Genomic DNA, 25674 nt, shown 5'->3' on the forward strand with positions numbered 1-25674 from the left:
AAATATGTATTGGAAGTGTAGGCATGTTCTGATGGCTCTCTCCACGAATGAAGAGTGGGTGGAGGGGTATATATAGCCTCCACACAAAATCTAACCGTTACACACAAATCACCAAACTCGGTGAGACCGAATCATGAAACTCGGTCGGACCGATTTAGTTCAAAATGTGAACGTTAGGATTATCGGTAGGACCGACTGGATCAACTCGGTGGGACCGATGTCATTAGGGTTAGGGCATAACGTAATCTCGGTGAGACCGATTACACAAACTCGGTGGGACCGATTTTGGTAATAGTCAAACAGAGAGTTGGTCAGGCAAACTCGGTGGGACCGATTCGCTCATCTCGGTTGGACCGAAACGTTACGAAGAGGAAACAGAGAGTTTGCATTGCAATCTCGGTGGGACCGATCGCTCATCTCGGTTTAACCAAAACGTTACGAAAAGGAAACAGAGAGATTACAACCCATCTCGGTGGGACCGAGATCCCTATCGGTGAGACCGAATGGATTAGGGTTTCTCGCAGTGGCTATGACAATTGAACTCGGTGGCTCCGGATATGAAATTTTGGTGGGGCCGAGTTGGACTTTTTGGTTTAGGACATATGTGGAAGTGAGAAAGTAGTGGAGGGTTTTGGAGCATATCACTAAGCATTTTGAGCAAGATCCTCATTAAGCAACACCTCATCCCTTCTTAATAGTATTGGCTTTTCCTATAGACTCAATGTGATCTTGGATCACTAAAATAGAAAATGTAGAGTCTTGTGCTTTGAGCTTGAGCCAATCCTTTATCCTTAGCATTTTGAAGGGTCCACTTTCTAATCCATGCCATGCCAATCATTGAGCTTTCCTGAAATATTCATCTTGGAATAGCATTAGCTCAATGAGCTATATGTTGTTAGGAATTACCAAAACCACCCAGGGATAGTTGCACTTTCAGGACCAAAGCCCTGTTTTCTACTAGTGAAGAATCACTCCAAAGTTCTTGTCTAGCGGAGAACATAAGATGAAATTGTTGTAGGGTACGAAACCACCTGATATGGCAAATAGACCTTGGGCCCATAGTTTTCACTAGAGGCATCTCCCTCAAGAACATAACATACGGTGGGTAGAAAAATTACTGTTGGTCAATTGATAGAAAAGCACATAGCTATGACGTTATTCGTGGCATGATCAGTACATAGGCATTATGTCCGTGACAAGTAGACGTTAAACTTACTAACGCTTACTACTATTACTCCACTTCGAGAGCGCTTCTATGCTTGCCTCTGTAGGTATTAAGTTCATAACAAACAGGGTAATGCATGAAGTATGATGACATAATGTAGACAAACTAAAACCAAGCAATATGATTGAACCCCCGTCGTTTTTCCCTTAGTAGCAACAATACAAATACGTGCCTTGCTACCCCTTTCTATCATGAGGTGAGGACACCGCAAGACTAAACCTATTACTATGCACCACTTCCACTAAAGATCCAATCATCAACTTGACCAAAAAAACTCATATATCGGAAAGCATTACATAGCTATACGCAGAGCCCGTGTAGCCAGACGCGACCATGGCCGCACACGGGCTGGCGGCACAGGAGTTCGAGGACTCCAACGTCGCCAACTGTGCATCCACGTGCAGCCGTCCAACTTTCAGGGGTGCATGTGGCAGATGGATAGTGACAGGCTGTCCACGTCCATCATCGACCGCAGGTCCACCGGCGCCGGCGACAGACAGGTCGCGGACTCCTCCGAGGACGAGTAGGACATGGGAGGCGGCAGGGGATTGTGTCCCAAGTGGGTCGATCCGATTCTCATGTTCTATTCTTTCTTGCCGGAGACCACACCTCCACTTCACGGGTCTTGAACCTTGCCGCCGTTCATGTTGACAGCAGATGGAGGACGTGGTTACCGATGCTGAATAGAAAGGAAGTGGACGACAGCGCCGCCGTAGGATAGGTTTAGGGTCGGCACATTTTTTAATGAAAAATGTTGTAATGAATTTCGTTCGTTTATAAAAAAATCCGTCGTGTTTGCATGAATTTCGTGCGGTTAGTTGAAACTTGGTTTGAAATGTATGTGTGCAGTGTTAGATGGCCGGCTCCTACATCTGTGTCCGTAGAGTAGTCCCCTATCCACAGACAGATGTAACAACAAATTTGCGGGTAAGCAAATGTCCTAAGACAAAAGCCGCTCGTGAACCCCGCAAAAAAGCCGCTCATAAGTAGCACGTCACTGCAAAAAAGAGTAGCCCGTCACTGCTTAACAGCGTGCCAACATTATATTTTCTGATAGGCGCCGGTCGACCGATCCAAATTTCGGCCGGCCGCTGCGCCCATCGCACGATTTAGTTTTTTTAAACCATACGATTACTTGGTCAACCTTACGGAAAACGCCAAAAAAAGCAGAGGGGAAAAAAGAAAGGGGAAAGAGATCAACGCCATGCTAGTCCTCGGCCGCCGCCGACCTGCGCTCGCCGAACCTTGCCCGTTTGCCTCGCCGCAGACGCTCGCGGTCGAAGCTCGCCGCCGCTGCTCGCAACAAAAAGGTTGTTGACCATAGCAACTTTTTCTTTCGCCTCCGTGTTGCATCTATGGTAGCTCCGCGGCGCCGACCGCAACAGCGTCCCTCACCGGTGCTGAACACCGCCGGTTGCAACACCAATGGCGCTTGCAGACAAAGCCGATGGTAGCAAAAAAATGTTGGTTCAAGCAAAAATCAAAGCCGGTGGAAGCAAAATTGGGGCTAGTTCCAGCAAAAACAAAAGAAAGTGATAGTAAAAAGGATTGTTGGTTCCAGCAAAAAATCGAAGCCAGTTGTAGGAAAATTAGAGCTGATCCAGGAAAACCAAGATAGTGGTAGCAAAAAAGGACGCTAGTTCCAGCACCGCTCGCTGCCGGTCACAGCATAACTCGCTAGGACGTAGCAGCACTCGATGCCGGAGTTGGAACCAGCCAGTGGAGGAGCTGCAATCGCCAGGGAGTAGAGCTACATCCGACAAGGGCAAAGTTGGAACCCGTGAGTGACGGAGCTGCAACCATTAGGGCACAGCTGCATCCGTTTTGGGGTGGAGCTGGAACCAGCTAGTGGCAGAGCTGCAACCGCGGCTAGAGTAGAGTTGCAATCGGCGGGTGGCGAAGCTGGAACGGGCTAGGTGTCCTCTTCCGCAGATGTGCGTCTTCCCCCTTCGTCACACGACCGCCTGCTGGTTGAAGCATTGCGGCGTCGTGGTTGTAGCTCCGCGGCCTGTTGGTTGCAGCACACCACACACCGGCCGGCGGTGGCCAGCTAACAATAGGGCGGTTGGTCAGGGCTTCGAGTGGCTCGCGGCGGCTCAAAAGAGACAGATTGGCGAAGTAGAGATTAGTCAACGTGCAGAGACATGGGGAGATAAGAAAACGAGTGGCTGAGAGGCTTCGTCGGAGATGAGAACGAGAGATAAGGGACGCGTGGACTGACTACATGGTGGCTACCGAGTATGCGGGAGCGAACCTCGTGTGATTTTCGATCAGACGGCCCGGGAACAAGCAGTGCCTTGTTGATCAGATGGCCCGCGAGCGACCGGCGCTAGCGTTAGCCGGCCGACCAGCCAGAAACGTTTCCATTTCTGATATGTACAAATCCCGTTTTAAATCGTTCAATAAACTTGAAAAAAATAAATGACGGTGAGAGACCAAGCGCAGCGGCCTCTCCTCGTATAACCAGACCACCCACCACCTTCCGTCCTTCCCATTTCAGTTTGAGTTTCAAATCTCTCTGTCTCACGCGCAACGTTAGTGCCGCTCCCCCTCCCTGCGAAACCCTAACCCTAGCCACCATCAGCGCGCTCCCTCCCTCGATCCTCATGTCCGATTCCGAAGCATCCCCGACGCCCGCGGTTGCGGTCGCGGCGGTGGAGGTGGCGGCGGGCGAGAACTCCCCGTCTCCGGCGGTGAGCACCGGCCAGCCCATCCTCCGATCTCAGTACCCGCGGTCTGGTTTCTGATCGTTTGCCTCGTTTTGCAGAGGAGTGAGGAGCTGCTGCCGGTGGCGGAGAAGATCTCGGTGAGGATCCCCTTTCCTCGTATTTCTCTCTGAAGTTCTCTTATATTAGCAGCATTTTTTTAGGCTATGATGAATGGCAGGTTTCCTGAATTGCAGCAGTTTTTGTGTGTGACATTTGTGAGCATGAATACGGGGAGATAGAAAAACCAAGTGCAACTAGAACACATGTTAGCTAGGCGTTACTGGTTGGATTACCAGCTACGAGCAGATCAGTATGGTGGTCGTAACCATGAATGTTTGTAAATGCTTGCACCATAAGTCCTAATCCTGAGGAACAAGGTTGCATTACCAACTTTCGTCATGTTGAGAAGTCATTACAGACGTACCATAATTAGTTATTTTACTTGCATTCCTACATACTAGGTTCCTGAATTCCACCAAAGCCCAGCACTTTGAGAACAACATCCATACTCTCCACCTCATTAGGGATACTAAACAATGGCTTCATCTTCAAAGTTACAGACCATGCTTCTAGAATTCAGAAGATTTGGAGTTAAGTGACTAAGATCAGACAATCACGTGTTCAATCTTCAATGAAAAAAGTGATAAAATAATGTTTAAGAACCAGTTTCATCTGAATCAATGTGTGGGGGTAACCTTCTTCTGTGTTGAGCGCTGAATCCTGGACCTTCCTATTCTAGGATTCATGAATGAACAATTCTAGTTCTGATATATAGGTATGTAGCACTTTGTCAGTTTGTCCATGCGTACTGTATATTTCACCCAGAAATTGTCCCAAGTCCCTTGTTTCTGATTATATCGAATCTATCATAGCTCTTCGATTCAGCATTGTCCTTTTGTGCTGATATGTTTATAAACAATGTTTGTATTCTAAGATTCTGAGAGAAAGAAGGAAATGAACCTTTCTATGTTTTTGAATAACAGGAATTAAATGAATCACAGTCAGAGCTTTTGGGAAGACTTCGAGGTCTTAAGGAGGTATGCTGAAATATTGTAAAGTAGACATCTTTATTCTTCTTTTCATGCATCTTTTAATTTAATTATTTAATGAATGTTTTGCTTTGTTATATGGTTCCCATTTGATCCATAGTAGTGTAATGACATGGTATCTGTGCGCACAAGTTTCATCTTACCATTTGAAGGGCACACCTTAATGAGCGTGGGCTCGCCAGAAATAGAAAAGAAATTACATCTTTGCGGTTTTTACTTGTAATACCTAAAACATGAAATAATATGAATATGGTTATATTTTCAGAGCAAAGCCCTCAAATGCATAATGGGCGTGTTTACTTTTTGTTACAATTTGTACATTATTTCATTGCTTCACTTGGAATTGTTAATATTGGAACTGCTTTGTTAATATATTTATCCTGTTTCTTTTTTTAGGATTTGCAGAGCTGGAGAAGCAATTTAGACACCCAAGTGCAGAAATACAAAACTGTGAGTTTCTGCGCACTTCACTTGATGATATCTTCTATATCAAGAATTTGTTTATCTGAATTTACATATATTCTTTCTTGAATCCCCAGAACTATTGTATTGAGTATCGACACATTATTTGCAGAACGGTTGTCATATTTCAGTGATTGGATGATAGTTTGCTTTGTTTTTGGGTTTGGGTTCAATAAAACATGCAAGGGGATAATGAAGGCCTTTGGTCAGAAAGTTTCTACATGTGTTCATACTTCCAAACAATACAACCTTCCTTGAATGAATGCAAACTAACTGTGAGCTAGCACTCGTGCTGCAGCACTCCTTGCATTTGAATACCAACTTATTATCATTCTATGTCTTGCAGGAAATCTCCGATATCAAAACTGCACTTAATAGTGAAATAGACCAGCTGAAATCAGTAAGGACATGTCCCAATATTCTGTAAAAAGGTTTTAACTAGTAATCTCCTATTTTTGCACCGTAGGCAAACTGCTTTATCTCCTTTGCCCATACCAGGATTTCCAAGAACTGAGGACCACCCTTAAGAAGCAACAGGAAGATGTGACTATTAGCTTGAAGAATTTGGGGGTAATTACCTTTTTTACATTCATGATGGTGTAAAGCATTGCTGTCTACCTTTTTTTTCAATGTCTGCTTCATTTTCTTTCAGCTAGAAGATGCTACCGAAACTGATGGGAACAAAGGAAGTGGGGAGGAAAATACAAGTGAGGGTGCATTAGGAAACATGGGGGACCTGAAAGTAAGTATATTTCTGGTTTAGTATATCTGCTCAAACATTAACTGTCCTGTCAATATATTTTCGGATGGGTAATTACCTTTTTCACATTCATGATGGTGTAAAGCATTGCTGTCTACCTTTTTTGTTCAATGTCTGCTTCATTTTCTTTCAGCTAGAAGATTCTACCGAAACTGATGGGAACAAAGGAAGTTTGGAGGAAAATACAAGTGAGGGTGCATTAGCAAACACGGGGGACCTGAAAGTGAGTATATTTCTGGTTTAGTAGACCTGCTCAAACATTAACTATCCTGTCAATATATTTTTGGATGTATTACTTATTGCAACCTTACGGTATTAATTACTCCCTCTGTCCCAAAATAAGTGTCTCAACTTTGTACTAACTCTAGTACAAAATTGTATTGAGTTTGAGACACTTATTTTGGGACGGAGGGAGTACTTGTGTTCTTATAATGATTAGTTTGCACAATTCATGGATACATAGGTAGTTGCAACCATATGATAAGCACTTGTGTCTTATTAATGGTCATAGTAGCACCTCGTTAAATGCAAATTTTGTGAAACTGTTTCTTAACCTGTGCCCCTTCCCCTCTTTTTTCAGTTGGAGGATAATCCAGAAAATAATGATGAAAGCAGTGGGGTTGAGGAGGAAAAGAATGTGAGTATTTACCTATTACACGGCTAGCGGCTAAGGCAGACTGGCAATGATTGATTTTACACCTCTTGTTGAATTACAGAACCTGCAACAATCAAGAATGTTGAGAACTATAAATCCAAGTCCTGAAATTTAGCATGACATCTTCTCCTAACGTAGCTTGATCTTTTTAGAGGACTCACAACTAGTTCTTTTTTGAAATCATTGAGCATGTGCTAAGTAGGCATGCTAACACTAGTACCAGGAAAACAAGTAGATTTAAGTGACAGTATGGTGGAATCATACATGCTCAGATGATTGTCTAGTAATTATTTCACTTGACCTTTTACATTCTCGATTGCAGCAGGAGGCCCCTGAAGAAGATGGCATGGCGGGCAAAGAAGGTACCAAGACGGAAGATGACATGGCGGGCATAGAAGGTACCATGACGGAAGATGACATGGCGGGCATAGAAGGTACCATGACGGAAGATGACACGGCGGGCATAGAAGGTACCATGACGGAAGATGACACGGCGGGCAAAGAAGGTACCAAGACGGAAGATGACACGGCGGGCAAAGAAGGTACCAAGACGGAAGATGTCATGGCGGGCATAGAAGGTACCAAGACGGAAGATGACACGGTGGGCATAGAAGGTACCAAGACGGAGAATCCAAGCGACGAATAAATCAGTGCATGAATGGAAAGTAGAAATGGTGCCACTTCTTTGGTGGCCCCGCAGTAGAAACTTAAAGGGCAGTGGTAGATCGGTTCCTCTACAAGGGACGGCCCATGCTCTGATCATCTGGTCGTGTAGCGTGGTCTTTCTCGAACGCTGCTGCGATGAGTGGGCTCCAGCACGCAGGAATTGTTGCAACCTGTTTAACTACCTTATTAATGTAAGAGTGCCCCCTCGAAAATTTCACTGTTTTTGCTTGACCTGGGTTGTTTTGCTGACATGGGAGCATGAGTGTTGGCATGGAAGAAACTTGTGTAGAGATGTCTTTCTTAACCTTAAGGCGGCATATCTTCATGCATTATTCTTTTTAGAAACATCTTCATGCATTATGAAACTGATATGAACGGGGAGGTACATCACTGAACTGTGTTTTTTTGTTGGGTGGTCGCTGGATACGGCTGAATCTATGATGCAGGTGGATCATTTTTTTTTGTTGCGAGCCCTGTTGAATGTGTGCGAATGGATTCGCTGTAGGAATGCTTAGACCATACGACGCCACGTTTGTTGTCCTGGTTATTGTGGTGTTACTGAGGCCGCGCTGCCTGTACATTTATATACTTAGAGTGTTTCCAATAAAATATGTAAATTTTAGAGATGTAAAACAGAAGATGTAAAAATTTACATCTTCAAAAAATGTTTTTACTTCAAAATCAGGGCGGCGGCCGCGGGGCAAAAGCTGTGCTGCGGGGCGGCGGTGGGGTGTTGGGGATGAACCGGGCGACGGCCGTCGAGTGGCGGAAAATACGGGCGGAGCGGCGGTGGCTGGCCGTATGCTTGGCGGTTGGGTGGTGGCTGCGGCGACGACGGAAACAGCGGCGGGGACGAACCGGGCGGCGGGGGTGGAGTAAACGCTCAAAAACAGCACTGGCTGTCCCTGTCCTATCAGATAACCACGGTTTTTACAAGGTGTCAGATAGACAGCCACGGTTTTTACAAGGTGGGGAATCTGCACACGCACGACTTGAGAAAACTTGCACACACACACACACGGGGCACAACTGACCGACGGAACTCAAAGGCAACCGTCGTGGCAGCGGAGCGGGCCAGGTCCAGCGGCACAGCAAAACTGCGCGCCCCGTCCATCCCGGCCATCCACTGCTACCATCAGTCTATCGCCTCTGCTCCTTCTCCGTTTCGTTTCCAGATAAGGCTATATATCCCCAGCAACCCCTCCGCCTCCTCCTCAGCCTCCCTCTCCCCACGACGGCCACCGCGGGAGCTCGCCGTCGCCCCGACGAGGTAACGCCGTGTTCCCGCCCGTGCCGCCCCTGTCCCGCGTAGTAGCTAGCTCGTCGGCGACACTAATGCGGCCAGCGCCGTCGTCCATGTCTCTCGTCTCCCTCCCGCCCTTGCTCCGCCCTCTCGAGCATCTCCTTTGCCATCGCTTGCGCGGGACGTGTTTGTGGGTATGCCTGCGCCGACTGCCGACGGTCGTCTTGTTTCGGAGCACTCCAGCCCGCTTTCCCACTCTGTAAAGCGATAAGTTGTACTAGGGTGGTACTCGCTGTGTGCATAGGCACTGGAATGCTGGACAGGAAGCATATTCAGAATCCAGTGCAATAGTTGCTCCCCCAAAATTTTGCTGGCTCTAATACTGCCTATGTTTGTTTTTAGTTCTCAACTGATGCTCTTTCGCAGCATCTGTACTGCTTTTTGTTCGTCGGATTATCTTGCTCTTCTTGCGCGGTGCTGAAACGAGTCTGTCCTTGTGCAGGGTTCTCAAGGAATCAAGATTCTGACATAGCTCCCCTGAACTCAGCATGACGCCGGTGGTTCATTGCTCTGTTGGCACCATCAGCCTGTTCCACATAGGCAGTTTCAGGCCCAGCCGAGAAATCCAGATAAGAAGGTTCCGTGGTTCAGAGAGGTATTCGAGAGTCACATCGCCCTCGCGCCATGGGCTGCTGCAGCCACAGACACCATTCCACCTGATCAGCATCTACAAAAGAAGCTGGTCCTCTGCCAACAACAGGCTAAGGACCTTGTCAGCAGCAGCTGTTGGGACCGATGTCACGGTGGAGGGTTCGGCATCTCCGTCAGGAGAAACCTCCGAGGCCGCACCTGCCGCTGCTGAAACTACTGGGCAGGCTGTGGCTAGCAAGAGCCCGGCTTCCTCCCCTCCCAAGTTAGGCCGCAACCCACGTAAGAGCGAGATGCCTCCGTTGAAGGATGGTGATCTAGTTCCTGGTGCATCCTTTACTGGGAAAGTCAGGTCTATCAAGCCATTTGGAGTCTTTGTTGACATTGGAGCATTCACTGAAGGCCTTGTTCATATCTCCCGAGTAAGTGACGGTTTTGTGGAAGATATATCTACCCTCTTCACTGTTGGGCAAGAGGTGTCAGTGAAATTAGTGGAAGTAAATAAAGAAACAAGGCGCATCTCCTTGACAATGCGGACAGGTGGAGATTATGTCAAGGAAGCACCTACGGCTCCAAGCGGTGGGAGGAGTCCAACTGCAGCTGCGCCTAGAAGCTCACCAAGGCAAACAAAGGATTTCAAGAAGATAGACGAGGCAAAGTATACACGAGGACAATCTCTGACTGGCACTGTGAAAAATACGACAAGAACAGGGTCATTTGTGACACTGCCTGATGGAGAAGAAGGATTCCTCCCAAGGGAAGAGGAAGCAGCAGCACTGTTCACCCTTATCGGGCATTCCGCACTGGAAGTTGGTCAAGAGGTAACGGTGAAAGTATTGAATGTAGCACGAGGCCAGGTCACATTGACAATGAAGGGGGGAGAAGATGATGACGATGAGTTGTCGTCGTTAAACACCAACCTGAAGCAGGGATGGTCCAGAGGGACCAACGCTTTCGAGTTAGCTTTCCGTAGGAGCAAGGAAATCTCTGCATTCTTGGACCAGAGGGAAAAGGTTACGGCTCCAGAAGTGAAAACAGAAGTTGAGACTGAGACTTCAGTTTCAACTTCTGGGGTTGAAAGCGCAATTGATGACAAGCTCGTTGAGCCTCCTACTGAAGTTGAAAGCAAAGAGGATAGTTCTTTAACAGAAGCTGTCACTGGCACCGTTGAGCCTCCTACAGTTTCTGCTACTGAAGTTGAAACCAAAGAGGAGGACAGCGCTTCAACAGAAGCTGTCACTGGCGCCATTGAGCCTCCTACAGTTTCTGCTACTGAAGTTGAAACCAAAGAGGAGGATAGCCCTTCAACAGAAGCAGTCACTGGTGCCGTTGAAGAAATCACTCCTGTTGATAAGGCTGAGGAGCCAGAAGAATCAGTACAGGAGGTTCCTACAACTGCAAGTAGTGAGTCTGCTGTGGTAACTGAGGAAGTAGCAGCCTCGGATGAGAAAACCACAGAGGTTTCTGCTGCTGCAGCTGCAGAAGCAAGCACAACCACAGGTCAGCAGTAATTTTGTTGACCAGATCTTATCTGCAAAAGGCCCTGACATGTAGTAATTTGATCAGTCACATCCTGTCTACGAAAGGCTCTTCAAGCAACTCTACCTAATTAGGAAGAGTATTTAGGATAGATTGCATGTAAACTGTTCAAGCAACTCCTTTTGCCAGTTCTTTTTACAGTTTTTCGTGTAGTATTGTTCCTTGCTTTGGTAAATGATCCCCTTACAGATTGCATGTAAACTGTTCAATGCACTTAAAGTTTGTCCTCGCTAGCTCAAAGGGCTCAGTTGGTCCGTATTGTTTGTCGCTAGGGGATCATATGCAATCCAGATATCATCTCATCCGCCCCTGTACTGTTTTGGACTATGGAAGATAAGCCACAACATGATACTTTGGTTTGGCTTCAGTTTTTGGAACATCGCATTAGGAGGCTTTCTTGTTCTTCTGCATTTGCATAGCTTTGTCTGATTTTTTGTCTTGTGGCAGCTACATCTTTTCCTACAAATTTGTTGACAGCACTGAAGGTTTTAAGTTTGTTGTCTAATATTTCAAGATGGCATAAAGAGATTTCCTGATGACGTGTAACTGTGTCTCATAAATGCTTTTAGAAAGTGACTGCCTAATACAAATTTTGATTTCCAAATATCAATCTGAATTTATTCTAAAATGAGACACCAGTACATGGTCCTAAAGCTTTTATGGACACAGTGTAAGTTACAATTAACATTTCCATTATTTGCAATTTGTTTTTCCTTTTTTTACAGACATGCTTGTCCCCACATTTTCTGCAGCATAGTTCACTGCATATTGTACTTTATTGGTGAACTGTTGTTAGAGCAGTAGAAGAAAGATTTTGATGGTTCTTTTCTGCATCTGTGCAGCAACTATTTCTCCTGCTCTTGTCAAGCAGTTACGTGATGCAACTGGAGCAGGCATGATGGACTGCAAAAAGGCTCTTGCTGAATCGAGTGGTGACATTGATAAAGCTCAAGAATTCCTCCGGAAGAAAGGGCTAGCTGCTGCTGACAAGAGGGCTGGAAGAGCCACTGCGGAGGGAAGAATTGGTTCTTACATACATGACAGCAGAATCGGTATCCTTATTGAATTGAACTGTGAGACTGACTTTGTATCACGAGGTGACGTCTTTAAGGAGTTGGTCGATGATCTTGCCATGCAAGCTGCTGCTTGCCCTCAAGTAAATTACATTTCCATTGACGATGTCCCGGAGGAGGTTGTGAAGAAGGAGACGGAGTTGGAGATGCAGAGGGAGGACTTGCTGTCGAAGCCTGAGCAGATCCGTGCTAAGATTGTCGAGGGCCGAGTAAAGAAGAGGCTTGGAGAATTTGCATTGCTTGAACAACCATTCATCAAGAATGACAAGGTCACAACCGGTGAATGGGTGAAGCAAACTATTGCTACAATCGGAGAGAACATGAAGGTGAGGAGGTTTGTTCGGTACAACCTGGGAGAAGGGTTGGAGAAAAAAAGCCAGGATTTTGCTGCTGAAGTTGCAGCCCAGACAGCCGCGAAACCACCACCAGCTGCTCCTGTGAAGGATGACAAGCCTGAGGAATCGGTTGAAGCTGCAGAGAAGTAACTTCCTCTCAGAATCTCATGTTGCTCATATGTGCTGTTTATGTTTCTTGGGGTGTGCATAATATGTGCACCAGAATGTTTTTACTGTCTTGGCATTTCTAACTTCTAATTGCATAGACCATTTCCCCTAAAGTCAACACTCAATCTAACTTGTCATACCTATGTTTCCAGGAAACCAGCTGTGGCAATTTCAGCTGCATTGGTAAAGCAACTCCGAGATGAAACTGGCGCTGGTATGATGGACTGCAAGAAAGCGCTGGCTGAGACTGGGGGTGACCTTCAGGGGGCTCAGGAGTTCCTCAGGAAAAAGGGCCTCTCGTCCGCAGACAAGAAGTCGTCTCGCCTGACCGCTGAAGGTCTGATTGGCTCATACATCCACGACAACCGCATAGGATGCATGATTGAAATCAACTCTGAGACTGACTTCGTGGCTCGCAATGAGAAATTCAAGGAGCTGGTGAATGACCTCGCAATGCAAGTGGTGGCATGCCCACAGGTTGAATATGTCTCAATGGAGGACATACCAGAGAGTGTTGTCAGCAAGGAGAAGGAGATTGAGATGCAGAGGGAGGACCTGCAGTCGAAACCCGAAAACATCAGGGAGAAGATTGTGGAAGGGCGGATATCAAAGAGGCTTGGAGTGATGGCCCTCCTGGAGCAGCCCTTCATCAAGGATGACAGCAAGACGGTGAAGGATCTCGTTAAGGAGACGATCGCCGGCCTGGGGGAGAACATCAAGGTACGGAGGTTTGTCAGGTATACCCTCGGCGAGAACTGATAAATGAGACAGTGACCTCCGTTACAATCCATGGCATCAGGAGTCGGGCACATTTTGATTCATCGTGGTGCATAGCTGCTGCTAGTTTGTACTGAGTTCCATGTATAATTTTGTATCACTTGTTACCATTGTTCCTGGTTACAAACAACACACTTTTTTGCACACCTTCAATGTAGATGAGAGGAGAGATCAATATATTGTCCATGAAAGGATTACGGCAAATTAAATTGGTATCTTGTTCCATGTTTTACTTCAGAGTTTTTGCTTTAGCCAGAAGAATCGATTTTACACTTTTTATCCCTGGTGGTACTATATGGAAACATAGGTCGAAATGTCTTTCACTTATTAGTACAAGACAGATGAACATACTGCAATTGCAGATTACATGTGAAAAATAGTACAAGGGCTTATGATGTGTGCCCAGTTGCTCAAAAACTATGACAATTGGTGCTCATGATTAATGTTACAGTGTGTCTACACAGGCTCAACAGTATCCCTAAGATTTACATGCTACAAACAAGATGTTCCACTACATGTTCATGTGAGTTACAAGAGCTTCCACATCCAGCGCAATTCAGACAGCCCGCATGCTCTCCCGCCCGACGTTAAAATCCAAATCATCAATCCAATCTAGCAGCTCGGGGAGAAGATTGCCCACCAAGAGACACGGAAGCAAGAGATGATGCCCAGACTCTCATGTTTATGGCTCCAAACATGAGCCTCCATTTGCTCCACATCTTCCTTACATCCACGGCATGGGGCACACATTCGAGCAGCTGCGTCAATTTGGCAAGGACTCCAAAGTTGGCGTGCCGGAAGTATTGAGCCCACAAGCCTTTGATGCAGGCGAAGAACTTTGGGAAGAAGAACGAGAATATCCTTAGGAAAATAAAGAGGATGCTGAATGCTAGGTAGGGCTCGCTCTTCACTGATTCGCTGACTGAACCATTCCAAAGCTTCACATACTGTGTGCTTCTTTCGGTTGTGTTCCACTTCCGTGGACCAAGATATGCAACTGGTTCTTGTCCTGCATCGAACAGAGTCTCTGTTAAGACAGAATAAGAGTACCGCCACATACTTCCTATTTTTCTATGAATTTAGTAACATTATCAAAGTGTGACCAGCTAATGATAGTGCAGTATCTGATCTAACAATCATACTGGTTAGGTCATAGTAAAATGATGACAATTACATCTGTGCATATTTTTTTCGAGAGTAACATCTGTGCATATTTAACATCCATATAATTGTATCGCTATTTTTCCTCCAGAGAATTACTGTTGCCATCTTATCCATAGAACTACTATTCCCGTCTTTCGAGTTGTGCAATAGAGCACAGGCTGCTTGGACAGTAAGATGATTAATATTTCATACTAAAAGAGTGGCGTACCACAGTAGCCATTATTTGCTAATCACTATAGGATATCAGGTGGGTTACAACTCGGTAAATGCACAATGAGCATTGAGAAACCTACCAGTAACAGCAGAGTAGAAGTTGACCAGTGAGTTGAGATCTTTGGCAACAAGAGGCCAAAATGCATATGACTCATGAGCTATTAGTATAGAAGGAAGGCTGCGGACACCATATCTTGATAAAACTCTGCAAATCATAAGGAGGCATTAGTTAAGGCCATTGGTCATATTAATGGGTAAGAAAGGATGACAGGAACACCACTACGCATAACGGTCTTACGTTGGCATCACGTTGGACTGTTCTACAGCCAAGTGCTTAATATGTGGATACATTGAGCTAAGATCGTCGAAGATTGGTCTCATTCTATGAGAGAAAGGGCACCATGATGCATAGAAGAGGACAGCAGTGTACTCCTTTCCACCCAAATCTCTGATAAGTTCCTCCCCATTAACCTGCAAAGTTTTTCAAGGTGAGGTTCATATTAAGCACGGCACGGACCAAAGGACTCACACTTCATAAGCAGATGATTTTCACAGTCTATTTGCTAATTATCCACACTACAGCAAATTGACTAGAGAGCAGAGACTACAGGGAACTGCTATGGCATAACCATCATATTAGCGCCGTCTCATTGGCAGGCAATCCATCGAGGCATTTAAACCTCTTAGAAAAGTGAATCTTAACGCCATCTCATTGAAGTGGCAACCAAGCTCATTAATAGCAAGAAATAAACATCTCCTGGGCCCTAGGCCTTCAGGAGCCAGTGCTATCCAAACGCAGGCATCCCAAACGCTCAATGGTATCTTGTACGTTCTGATTCACTACTACATGAAATTTTAATTCACTTGCAGAATGAACTGACAAAAACTGGTGCCATAAGCACAGCAAGTTACAGAAATGAGGACACTGATCCGCTCAATGACACCGAAACAACACACGGAATCTAGCTGAATTGCCCCTAAATTGGCATCTTGAAAAGCTAGGACCGATGAAAGATGCCAACGCATTCCAAATAAATTTATTTCAAGCGCAATATTTGTGGAAAACAAAAGATGATTCGATGCAGGATAAGAGCCAGACTAGCCACCCAACTGAACCTTCATACTCCTGCGTTGACTAATACCCAATCAGCTTGCACAAAAATAAATAAAACAAGAACGGTTTATTTCGCCCCAAATGAAATTGAAAGGAAATCGCCTAACCAAATCAAAATTATATAACAGAATCCCATCATGATAAACGTCAACTTTTTCCCCAAGAATTGCAAAGTGAATTCGCTCAATTTACTTCTGAAACCTGTAAAAAACAAAACTAACTTGTTGGCACCTAAATAGCATCAAGATTTAGGAACTGGACATTTAATTGTGTGACATACGAATCGACGGGCGAACAGGGATTCACGAGAGAAGAGAGATCGACGAAGAACCGTACGAACGAATCTCCGGATTCATCCACACAATAAATGCGCAGGCACACCCAAAAAAGGCAAACAATTTGTAGCCAACCAATCCAGCTCGGAGCTATGGTTGGAGACACGCACCTCCTCGGCCGGGTGCCCCTCCGTCGAGGTGCGGCAGGTTCGCCGGAGCCCCTGGAGGAACGGCGGCGGCCTCTCCTCCGGCCTTGGGCACCGACCAGAGTGTGCCGCCGCGAGCGGGTACGCGCGCACCTGGGACGGCACGGGGAGCTGGAGGAGCACAAGGAGGAGGAGGGGGGCGGCGAGGAGGCGGCCGGCCATGGCGAGAGGGGGGAGGAGAGGAGTGGGAGGAGGACGCGTCGTGAGATTTCTTGGTTGTTTTTGGAGGTCAGCTTTGTCACGAGAACGAAAATATAAATGTAACAAATTTGGAGGGTGTTTCCGGATAAGAGCAGATTCTCGGAGGGCTGGAATGGAAAACGTGGTCGTAGTAGTGTAGTTGGGATTGGAGTTGGAAAGCGTAGTTTAGCCCTAACCGGTTTATTTAACTCGTGTTGTTGTTGTTTGTTTATGAGTGAATTCCAGTTTTTACCCCTAATTTAGCATTTTTGACATTAGTTACCCCATTTAACAAATTTTCATCCAAATTACCCCATTTAGTGACAATATTGTCTGTTTTTACCCCTTTTAATTTTTAGGAGCCTTCTAGATCGTGTTTTACCCCAGAGAGACTCAGTGCCCAAACACACATTTCTATTATCTCTATCTCTACTACCTAAAAGAAACGTAAGGTTCCCTTTTACGTTTCGTCCAACCTCCTCGTGGTAGTTTTGCAAAAAGCCCCCTCAGTTTACAGGAAATCAACCCGCAGTCTCTGTTTTAGTGGCATCCAGAAAAAACTTTTGACTTTTAAAAAAAACCTATAGGCATTTCAATTCAGTCCGCAGTCCTTTCCTTTCTCTTATCCACTCTACGCCGGCGGCTACGCCCATTCCGTCGTGCGCCGGCGGCCGCCGTGCCTCGCGCGGGAGGATGGACGGCGGGGAGAGGCGCGATCGCTCCCGAGCTCCTGTGCCCACGCCTCGCGCCTCCTTGCACAGCTCCGGCGGCCACTCGCCACACGCCGTCGCCGGCGACCACAAGCAGCGACTGTCGCACCTCTACGCGCGCCACCCCGAGGCCCCAGCCACGCCGCGCCGCCGTCCTCCGCAATCCCGGCCTCCTCCTCGACCTCGCCTCTCCGTGCGAACAAACGGCGTCGCCGGCGGCGGCCACGGCCACCGTGCTTGAGCTGACGGGCGCCGACCGCACGGGGCTCATCTCCGAGGTGTTCGCCGTTGTAACACCCTGAGAATCATGCTACAGTAACCCCCTGTGATTAAGCTAATCATATTGCTAAACAGGGCTAGATCACATTTGAACCACACCCTTGTCAAACTCCTAGTTCAAACTTCAATTAAATTTAAAAGTGGAAAATGAAAGTTTTCAAAAATTCAAACAAAAATGTTCAGTGGGTTCTAAATAATACACTGGTAATTATGGTGGAGAAATCACATTTTTATAAAATGTCTAAATACTTTTAAATGAAATAAAACAAAAAAGGAAATAAACAAATAAGAGAAAACAGAAAACAAAACAGTCAAAAGAAAAAAAGGAGCAGGCCTCCCCCCCACTGGACCCGCGGCCCAAACCCCCCCCCCCCCCCGGGCCCAAGCTGGGCCGCCACCCGCGCCCCGGCCCAGCCCACCTTTCCCCGCGTCCCCTTCCTGTTCCCCCGACCGGGTCGGAACAGGGGAGCGTCGCCGCCGAACCCCCTCGCCGGCGGTGAACCCCGCGAGAGGATAAGGGCGCCAGCGGCCCCCCCGCTCCCTCGGGCCTCTCTCCCACTCGCCCCCGCTCTCCCTCGGCCTCTGCGCCTTCTCCCCCGCCAGATCCCCCTCCCTCTCCCCTCCGTTCCCCTCTGCCCGAGCGCGCTCGCCGCCGTTCCCGTCGTTCACGCGGCCACCGTGCCCCACTCGCCACCTCGCCGTGCCGTACGACGTCGCCGCCCTCGACTACATCCCCTCCGCCTCTCCGCCGAAGCTCGGAGCCACTGCATCGGCCTCCCCGAGCTCGCCTTCATCTTCGGACGCCGGCGACCCCCTTCTTCCCCGGCGACGACCTGCTGCTCCTAAGCACCCACGGGCCTTTCTTGCGCCGCGCGGTGAGCTCCTCTACCTCCTACCCCTCTCCGCTAGCTCGCTCGCGCTCCGTAGCTGCTTCCCCGCGCGCGCCCGAACGCCACGCCTCGGAGCTCGCCGCCGGCGTGTCTCCGGTGACCAAATGGTCACGGGCGTTGGCCCGCTAGTCCGACCGCACCGTGCCGCACCCACCTAGCTAGCTAGTTCGGCCGTTCGCGCGCTCTAGCGTAGCTTCCGTCGGGCACCCGTAGCACCTCGCCGCCGGCGAGCTTGTAGCGGTCGTCCCCGGCCGTTCCAGCCCCTCCGACCGCCGCCGTTGGACGCGCGACGTCGAGCCGCGTCGATCGCGCCCAGCCACGCCTCCGGAGACCCCCTGTACGCGAAACCCGCGCCCCTCCCGAGCCGCGCCGCCGTGCGTCTGGTCGCCGGCGTTGCTCCGGCGCCGGCCACCGACGTGGCACACCTGGGGCCACCCCTGGGTCACTGCCAGTGGCCCCCACGGGTCCAGTTGACTGGGTTGACCCAGTCAACTGCTGACTGGGCAGGCCCAGTCACTGACATGCGGGCCCCGCCGCAAAAATTAAAAAAAAAAGAAAAAAAGAAAAAGAAAAAGTTTTATAAATAAAAATAATTAGTTTAATTAATCTCTCACTGACAGGTGGGCCCAGTAGTTAATTAACTAAAAAACTAATTAGTTTAATCCTCTGTTAACCCACTGTCTATGACAGGTGGGTCCCCCTTGTCAGTTTGACCAGTCAACCCGGACTGTTGACCGCTGACGTCACTCATACGTCATGCTGACGTCATATCCCTTTTTCTGTTAATTAAATAATTCCAGAAATTCAAATAAACTTTGAAAATTCATATCTTTTAAACCGTAACTCGGATGAAAATGTTTTCTATATGAAAGTTGCTCAGAACGACGAGACGAATCCAAATACGCGGTCCGTTCGTCCACCACACCTCCCTAACCTATCGAACTAGCAACTTTCCCCCTCCGGTCCGTCTGTCCGAAAGCGCGAAACATCGGGAATACCTCCCGGATGTTCCCCCCCTTCACCGGTACCACCTACTGTCGCGTTAGGGCACCCCTAGCACCGCTCATTGTCATGTCACGCATCGTCATGCTTATGTTTGCATTGTATTTACTGTTTCTTCCCCCTCTTCTCTCCGGTAGACTACGAGACCGACACTGCTGCTGCCCAGTTCGACTACGGAGTCGACGACCCCTCCTACTTGCCAGAGCAACCAGGCAAGCCCCCCCCTTGATCACCAGATATCGCCTACTCTACTCTCTACTACTTGCATTAGAGTAGTGTAGCATGTTACTACTTTCGATATCCTATTCTGATGCATAGCCTATCCTTGCTACTATTGTTGATACCTTTACCTGCAATCCTACATGCTTAGTCTAGGATGCTAGATTTCCATCAGTGGCCCTACATTCTTGTCCGTCTGCTGTGCTATACTATCGGGCCGTGATCACCTGGGCGGTGAACACGGGCATATACTTAAATACTATATACATGACACGTGTGATGACTAAAGTCGGGTCGGCTCGTAGGAGTACCCGCAAGTGGATCTTTGTGGCGGAGCGACAGGGCAGGTTGAGACCGCCTAGGTGAGAGGTGGGCCTGGCCCTGGTCGGCGTTCGCGGATACTTAACACGCTTAACGAGATCTTGGTATTTGATCTGAGTCTGGCCATTTGGTCTATACGCACTAACCATCTACGTGGGAGTAGTTATGGGTATCCCGACGTCGTGGTATCAGCCGAAGCTCTTTTGACGTCAGCGACTGAGTGGCGCGCGCCGGATTGGACTGGAACGCCACTAGGCTAGGTCTGCTTCCGGCCGCGTACGCAACGTGCAGGTGTGCATAGGGCGATGGGCCCAGACCCCTGCGCGCATAGGTTTAGACCGGCGTGCTGGCCTCTTTGTTGAGCCTAGGTGGGGCTGCGACGTGTTGATCTTACGAGGCCGGGCATGACCCAGGAAAGTGTGTCCGGCCAATTGGGATCGAGCGTGTTGGGTTATGTGGTGCACCCCTGCAGGGAAGTTTATCTATTCGAATAGCCGTGTCCCTCGGTAAAAGGACGACCCGGAGTTGTACCTTGAGCTTATGACAACTAGAACTGGATACTGAATAAAATACACCCTTCCAAGTGCCAGATACAACCCGGTGATCGCTCTCTAACAGGGCGACGAGGAGGGGATTACCGGGTAGGATTATGCTATGCGATGCTACTTGGAGGACTTCAATCTACTCTCTTCTACATGCTGCAAGATGGAGAGGTCCAGAAGCTTAGTCTTCGACAGGACTAGCTATCCCCCTCTTATTCCGGCATTCTGCAGTTCAGTCCACTGATATGCCTCTTTACACATATACCCATGCATATGTAGTGTAGTTCCTTGCTTGCGAGTACTTTGGATGAGTACTCACGGTTGCTTTTCTCCCTCTTTTCCCCTTTCTATACCGGATTGTCGCAATCAGATGTCGGAGTTCAGGAGCCAGACGCCACCGTCGACGACGACTCCCACGGCACTGGAGGTGCCTACTACTACGTGCAGGCCGCTGACGACGACCAGGAGTAGTTAGGAGGTCCCAGGCAGGAGGCCTTGCCTTTTCGATCGTTGCTACTTTTGTGCTAGCCTTCTTAAGGCAAACTTGTTTAACTTATGTCTGTACTCAGATATTGTTGCTTCCGCTGACTCGTCTATGATCGAGCACTTGTATTCGAGCCCTCGAGGCCCCTGGCTTGTATTATAATGCTTGTATGACTTATTTATGTTTTAGAGTTGTGTTGTGATATCTTCCCGTGAGTCCCTGATCGTGATCGTACACATTTGCGTGCATGATTAGTGTACGGTCAAATCGGGGGCGTCACAAGTTGGTATCAGAGCCGACTGCCTGTAGGAAACCCCCTTCCACACTCCTTGGCCGAAGTCGAGTCTAGACATTACAAAACTTTTACTAACATGGCTGTGTGTCTTACGGGCCCACGTCGCCATTGGGTGGTACTAGGATCTTTTACTCCTCGACCTTTACTCTGGGACTCTGAACTCTCTTCTACTCGGGTTAAATGAATTTACTAACTTTAACACTAGGATCCCGTGACCGCGTTCACCCCAAAGATGGATAAGCCATAGTTGTTTCTTAGAATAGTATTTTGAACAATGCACACACTGTCATTTGACTCCTTTGAAACGTCTTTGCTTTCAGATGGAACCCACGAGGCAGGTCGTTCGCCACACGATGGCCATTGGTGCCTCGGGATCACCTGCGGTGCTAGCTGAGATGATGACCTATCTGGGTTATCGCTGGCACCCTGAGTTCACCGTCTACGAGGAGTACCAGGACTTTAACCAGGAGCAGTACCGTGCCATCGTCCACCTCTACTCTCGGGAGTACGACTCCACTACTGTGCTGCACACCGCACATGGTGTTGGTGTGACCATCGATATGGCTGTCCACGATGCAGCCTATGCTGCTCTGACACGTCTTCGTGGAGAGTATCAGGAGTTGGACACCTCCCCTTTCAGGCACATTGCTATCGCCTCTGATGTTGGTACGGAGGGATACTATACTGCTGCCTACCCCACTGTCACCCGGGAGCCCTTCTACCATCAGCACCTGGTTCTGCATGTTGATGGGCTGGATCGAGCTAACCGAGCTCTTCGCCACGAGATGTACACCACCCGTCAGCACCTTTACCGTGCTCTGACGCTGCTGCACCCCTTTGTCCGATCTGGACAGGTACCGCGTGCTGCGATCTACCCAGCCAGGACCGTGATGCCCCACGGTGTTGGTTGGCCAGCGGTGGGAGGCTACTCTCCCGCACTTGGTCCTTTTCTGCCACCTGAGCACCGGGCTCTACACCTGAGTATCCGCGGCCCCCAGTCTGCTGACGTGGAGGATTATCCGTTACCTCACTACCAGCTGTCGGGCTACGATTACCTCCACAGTACCTCTTGGGACTGATGTAGGCTTGCTTGTAGTATTAGTTGCAGTCGCCGCGAGCCTGTGTGCTGCCTATGATGTTTTAGTCTATGTACTGAACTCTATATACTGAACTCTATGCATGGCCCCTTTTGTAAGTTATGCCGACTACTATGTAGTAGCTATCGTGCTCCATTCATTGTGCATGTTTCATCATGAATGATTCTTGTCATTGCAAATTTTCTCAATGCTGAACTACCCCTGTTATATATTAGCAGGATGGTTAGACCAGGTGGTCGTGGTCGTGGTGGCGATGCCCCACCACCACCTGAGTACATGGCTGGTATGATCCAACAGTTTGAACTGAACCGCCAATTCATGGAAAATATGATGGCTCAGTTTCCTCGCCCCAATATGAACCAACAGCCAGCTCAAGTGACTCTTCAAGATTTCATACGCCTCAACCCAACCATCTACCGCAGCTCAACTCAGCCTCTGGATGCTGATGACTGGCTCCGTGACATCACCTATGAGTTGGAGTCTGCTGATGTAGCCCCTGCCAGCTATGTCAATTTTGCTTCCTTCTTCTTGAAGGGACCCGCAGCTCAATGGTGGGACAGCCACAGGCGTACTCTGCCAGCTGGAACAATCATCACCTGGCCAGACTTCCAAGCTGCTTTCCGTGCCCGCTTCATTCCTCAGGGAGTCATGGACCGGAAGAAGCGTGAGTTCCGCAACCTCACCCAAGGCAACAAAACTGTCGAAGCTTGTCAGCGGGAGTTTCTGGACTTGTCCCGCTATGCTGAAGAAGACATTGCAACTGATGCACGCAGACAGGAGAAGTTCCGTGATGGCCTTCAAGCTGACATCAAGCTCGCACTTCTAGTGCATGACTTTGCCGATTTCGCCACCTTGGTGAACAAGGCCATCAATGTCGAAACTGGTCTGCAGGAATACCAGAGCTCACACAGGCGCAACCGTGACACGGGCTCATCTTCGGGCCCGCCCTCACAGAAGCGTAAGATATGGATCCCGAACAGCATGTATCGTCCAAATGCTTCTGCCCCAAAGCAGACCTATGCTGCCCCTCGTCTGCCTACACCACCGTCCAGGCAGTCAAGACTTCCAGCTCCACCATCCCAAGCTCCTGTTCCCACTCCGAATAATGGCTTGTGCTTCAGGTGTGGTCAACCAGGACACCGTGCTAAAGAATGCAACCAGAACCAGAATCAACTGGCCCTTCCAGCAACTGGCCGTGGTAACAATCAGCCCCGCAACAACAATGCTAAGTCTTATGGTCGTGCTCATGCCAACCACGTTGATCTCAACGAAGCTCAAGACCAGCCTGCTACTGTGATGGGTACACTCCTCGTAAATTCAGTACCAGCATCCGTTTTATTTGATACAGGTGCATCGCATTCATTCATGTCAGAAGATTTTGCATACAAGCACGACGTTAAATGCGAGGAGATGAACACCTCTGTATTGGTCAAAACCCCCGTGGGACAGTGTCAAACCTCCTTGGTTGGCATCGATGTCCCCGTGGAAATCGAAGGGCTGGAATTCTATGCCTCTCCCATTATCCTGAAGACGTCTAACATCGACCTCATCTTGGGTATGGATTGGTTGAAAGCGCATACTGCTTCTATAGTTTGCGCCACTAAAACCGTCCATCTGCTACACCCTTCAGATGAAATAGTTGCTTACCAAGCTAATCTGGTGCAAAATGCCGAGGCAAGGCTCTATGCATTGAATGCATTGAACGCTGCACCACTCGAGGGCATTGAAAATATTCCCGTCGTGCGTGAATTCCTCGACGTCTTCCCTGAAGAACTTCCAGGGATTCCCCCTGCTAGAGCTGTCGAATTCATCATCGACTTGAAACCAGGCACCACTCCTATAGCCAAGCGACCCTACAAAATGCCGCCACATGAACTCCTTGAGCTTAAGGAGGAAATCGACAAGTCTCTTCGCAAAGGATTCATTCGCCCAAGTTGCTCTCCTTGGGGAGCACCTTCTCTCTTTGTCAAGAAGAAGGATGGGACAAACCGGTTAGTTCAAGACTACCGTCCTATAAACCAAGCTACCATTCAGAATAAATACCCTCTTCCTCGGATCAATGATCTGTATGATCAACTGGCGGGTTCGTCAGTGTTCTCTAAGCTCGACTTGAGGTTGGGCTACCACCAGATCCGTGTTCGCGAAGAGGATATCCCAAAGACCGCCTTCGTGACTCGCTATGGTTCATACGAGTACACCGTCATGTCTTTCGGTTTAACCAATGCTCCAGCCACCTTCTCTCGTCTGATGAACTACATATTCATGGATTACCTCGACAAGTTCGTCGTGGTTTATCTGGATGATATCCTGATATTTTCCAAGAACGAAGAAGAACATGCTGAACATCTTCGTCTTGTGCTGGAAAAGCTACGAGAACATCAACTATATGCCAAGTTCTCTAAATGTGAATTCTGGCTACCCGAAGTAACCTATCTTGGGCATGTCATCTCTAAGGATGGTATTGCCGTCAACCCCGAGCGAGTTCAGGCTATTCTTGATTGGACTCCTCCCAAGAACGTTAAGCAAGTCAGAAGTTTTCTCGGTCTCGCCAGCTATTGCCGTCGATTCGTCGAGAACTTCTCTAAGATCGCCAGGCCTCTGACTAACCTGTTGCATAAGGGTGTCAAGTTCCAATGGACAGACAAATGTCAGGAAAGTTTCCAAGCACTCAAAGACAAGTTGACTTCTGCCCCAGTTCTAGCTCCACCTGATACTAAGAAAGACTTCGTCATCTATTGCGACGCTTCCCGTCAAGGATTAGGCTGTGTCCTAATGCAAGACCGCAAAGTGATTGCTTATGCCTCTCGACAATTGCGCCCTCACGAAGAGAACTACCCAGTTCACGACCTCGAACTTGCTGCTGTCATTCATGCGCTGAAGCAGTGGCGACATTACCTTCTCGGTAATCGTTGCGAGATCTTCACTGACCACCAAAGTCTGAAGTATCTGTTTACTCAGCCAGATCTGAACCTCCGTCAGCAGAGATGGATGGAGCTTGTTGCAGACTTTGACTTGGGTATTTCCTATACGCCAGGCAAGGCTAATGTAATGGCTGATGCCTTGAGCCGCAAGTCTTACTGCAACCACCTTCAGGTTCACAAAGTTCAGCCCTCGCTTGTTGAGGAATTCAGGAAGCTGAACCTCCATATTGTTCCTCCGGGTGCACTCGCTCCCCCTCCTAAGGAATTTGGCAAGGTGAACCTCCACGTTGTTACCCAGGGTTCCCTCAATACCCTAGTTGCTAAACCAGATCTCGAGGACAGCATCAAAAGGCTACAGAAGTATGACTCTGAAGCCTACAAGATTAAGCGCTACCTCGCAGGAGGAAAGCCCTCATTCTTCACCATTTCTGAAGATGGCACCCTATACTTCAAG

At 48.3% G+C, this 25674-nt stretch overlaps 3 protein-coding genes across 6 annotated transcripts; 2 read left to right on the forward strand and 1 right to left on the reverse strand.

The window, feature by feature from the left end:
• Positions 1 to 3661: 3661 nt before the first annotated feature.
• Positions 3662 to 7870, forward strand: LOC109757632 (uncharacterized). 4 transcript variants are annotated; one of them, XM_020316453.3, is made up of 10 exons: positions 3662 to 3918; positions 3993 to 4031; positions 4917 to 4970; positions 5379 to 5432; positions 5791 to 5844; positions 5943 to 6014; positions 6097 to 6186; positions 6338 to 6427; positions 6785 to 6841; positions 7182 to 7870. In XM_020316453.3, exons 1-10 carry the CDS (start codon positions 3832 to 3834, stop codon positions 7503 to 7505), a joined length of 921 nt encoding a protein of 306 aa, XP_020172042.1. In that variant the 5' UTR covers positions 3662 to 3831; the 3' UTR covers positions 7506 to 7870. The 4 variants fall into 4 exon arrangements, with proteins under 4 accessions (XP_020172042.1, XP_020172043.1, XP_020172044.1 ...); XM_020316454.3 differs by having other exon boundaries at positions 3670 to 3918; positions 7185 to 7870; XM_020316455.3 differs by lacking the exon at positions 6338 to 6427 and having other exon boundaries at positions 3670 to 3918.
• Positions 7871 to 8519: 649 nt separating this feature from the next.
• Positions 8520 to 13517, forward strand: LOC109757631 (polyprotein of EF-Ts, chloroplastic). Its single transcript, XM_020316452.3, has 4 exons — positions 8520 to 8795; positions 9271 to 10916; positions 11798 to 12509; positions 12684 to 13517. Exons 2-4 carry the CDS (start codon positions 9317 to 9319, stop codon positions 13288 to 13290), a joined length of 2919 nt encoding a protein of 972 aa, XP_020172041.1. The 5' UTR covers positions 8520 to 8795; positions 9271 to 9316; the 3' UTR covers positions 13291 to 13517.
• A 95-nt stretch (positions 13518 to 13612) lies between these two features.
• LOC109757634 (5'-adenylylsulfate reductase-like 6) lies at positions 13613 to 16548 on the reverse strand. The gene is made up of 4 exons (XM_020316457.3): positions 16245 to 16548; positions 14984 to 15156; positions 14766 to 14890; positions 13613 to 14317 (listed from the first exon to the last, which is right to left on the reverse strand). The coding sequence occupies exons 1-4, from the start codon at positions 16440 to 16442 to the stop codon at positions 13911 to 13913; spliced, it is 903 nt and encodes a 300-aa protein (XP_020172046.1). The 5' UTR covers positions 16443 to 16548; the 3' UTR covers positions 13613 to 13910.
• Positions 16549 to 25674: the final 9126 nt, after the last annotated feature.

Source organism: Aegilops tauschii, chromosome 5, assembly GCF_002575655.3.
Source record: "Aegilops tauschii subsp. strangulata cultivar AL8/78 chromosome 5, Aet v6.0, whole genome shotgun sequence".
Taxonomy (NCBI): domain Eukaryota; kingdom Viridiplantae; phylum Streptophyta; class Magnoliopsida; order Poales; family Poaceae; genus Aegilops; species Aegilops tauschii.

Coding starts and splice junctions, on each gene's coding strand:
- LOC109757632 (XM_020316453.3), top strand. CDS start 3,832: ATGTCCGATTCCGAAGCATCCCCGACGCCCGCGGTTGCGGTCGCGGCG. Junction 4,032..4,916: donor CGGTGGCGGAGAAGATCTCG/GTGAGGATCCCC, acceptor TTTGAATAACAG/GAATTAAATGAATCACAGTC. Junction 4,971..5,378: donor GACTTCGAGGTCTTAAGGAG/GTATGCTGAAAT, acceptor TTCTTTTTTTAG/GATTTGCAGAGCTGGAGAAG.
- LOC109757631 (XM_020316452.3), top strand. CDS start 9,317: ATGACGCCGGTGGTTCATTGCTCTGTTGGCACCATCAGCCTGTTCCAC. Junction 10,917..11,797: donor AGAAGCAAGCACAACCACAG/GTCAGCAGTAAT, acceptor GCATCTGTGCAG/CAACTATTTCTCCTGCTCTT. Junction 12,510..12,683: donor TCGGTTGAAGCTGCAGAGAA/GTAACTTCCTCT, acceptor CTATGTTTCCAG/GAAACCAGCTGTGGCAATTT.
- LOC109757634 (XM_020316457.3), bottom strand. CDS start 16,442: ATGGCCGGCCGCCTCCTCGCCGCCCCCCTCCTCCTCCTTGTGCTCCTC. Junction 15,157..16,244: donor AGGGGCACCCGGCCGAGGAG/GTGCGTGTCTCC, acceptor AAAACTTTGCAG/GTTAATGGGGAGGAACTTAT. Junction 14,891..14,983: donor CAGTCCAACGTGATGCCAAC/GTAAGACCGTTA, acceptor TATGATTTGCAG/AGTTTTATCAAGATATGGTG.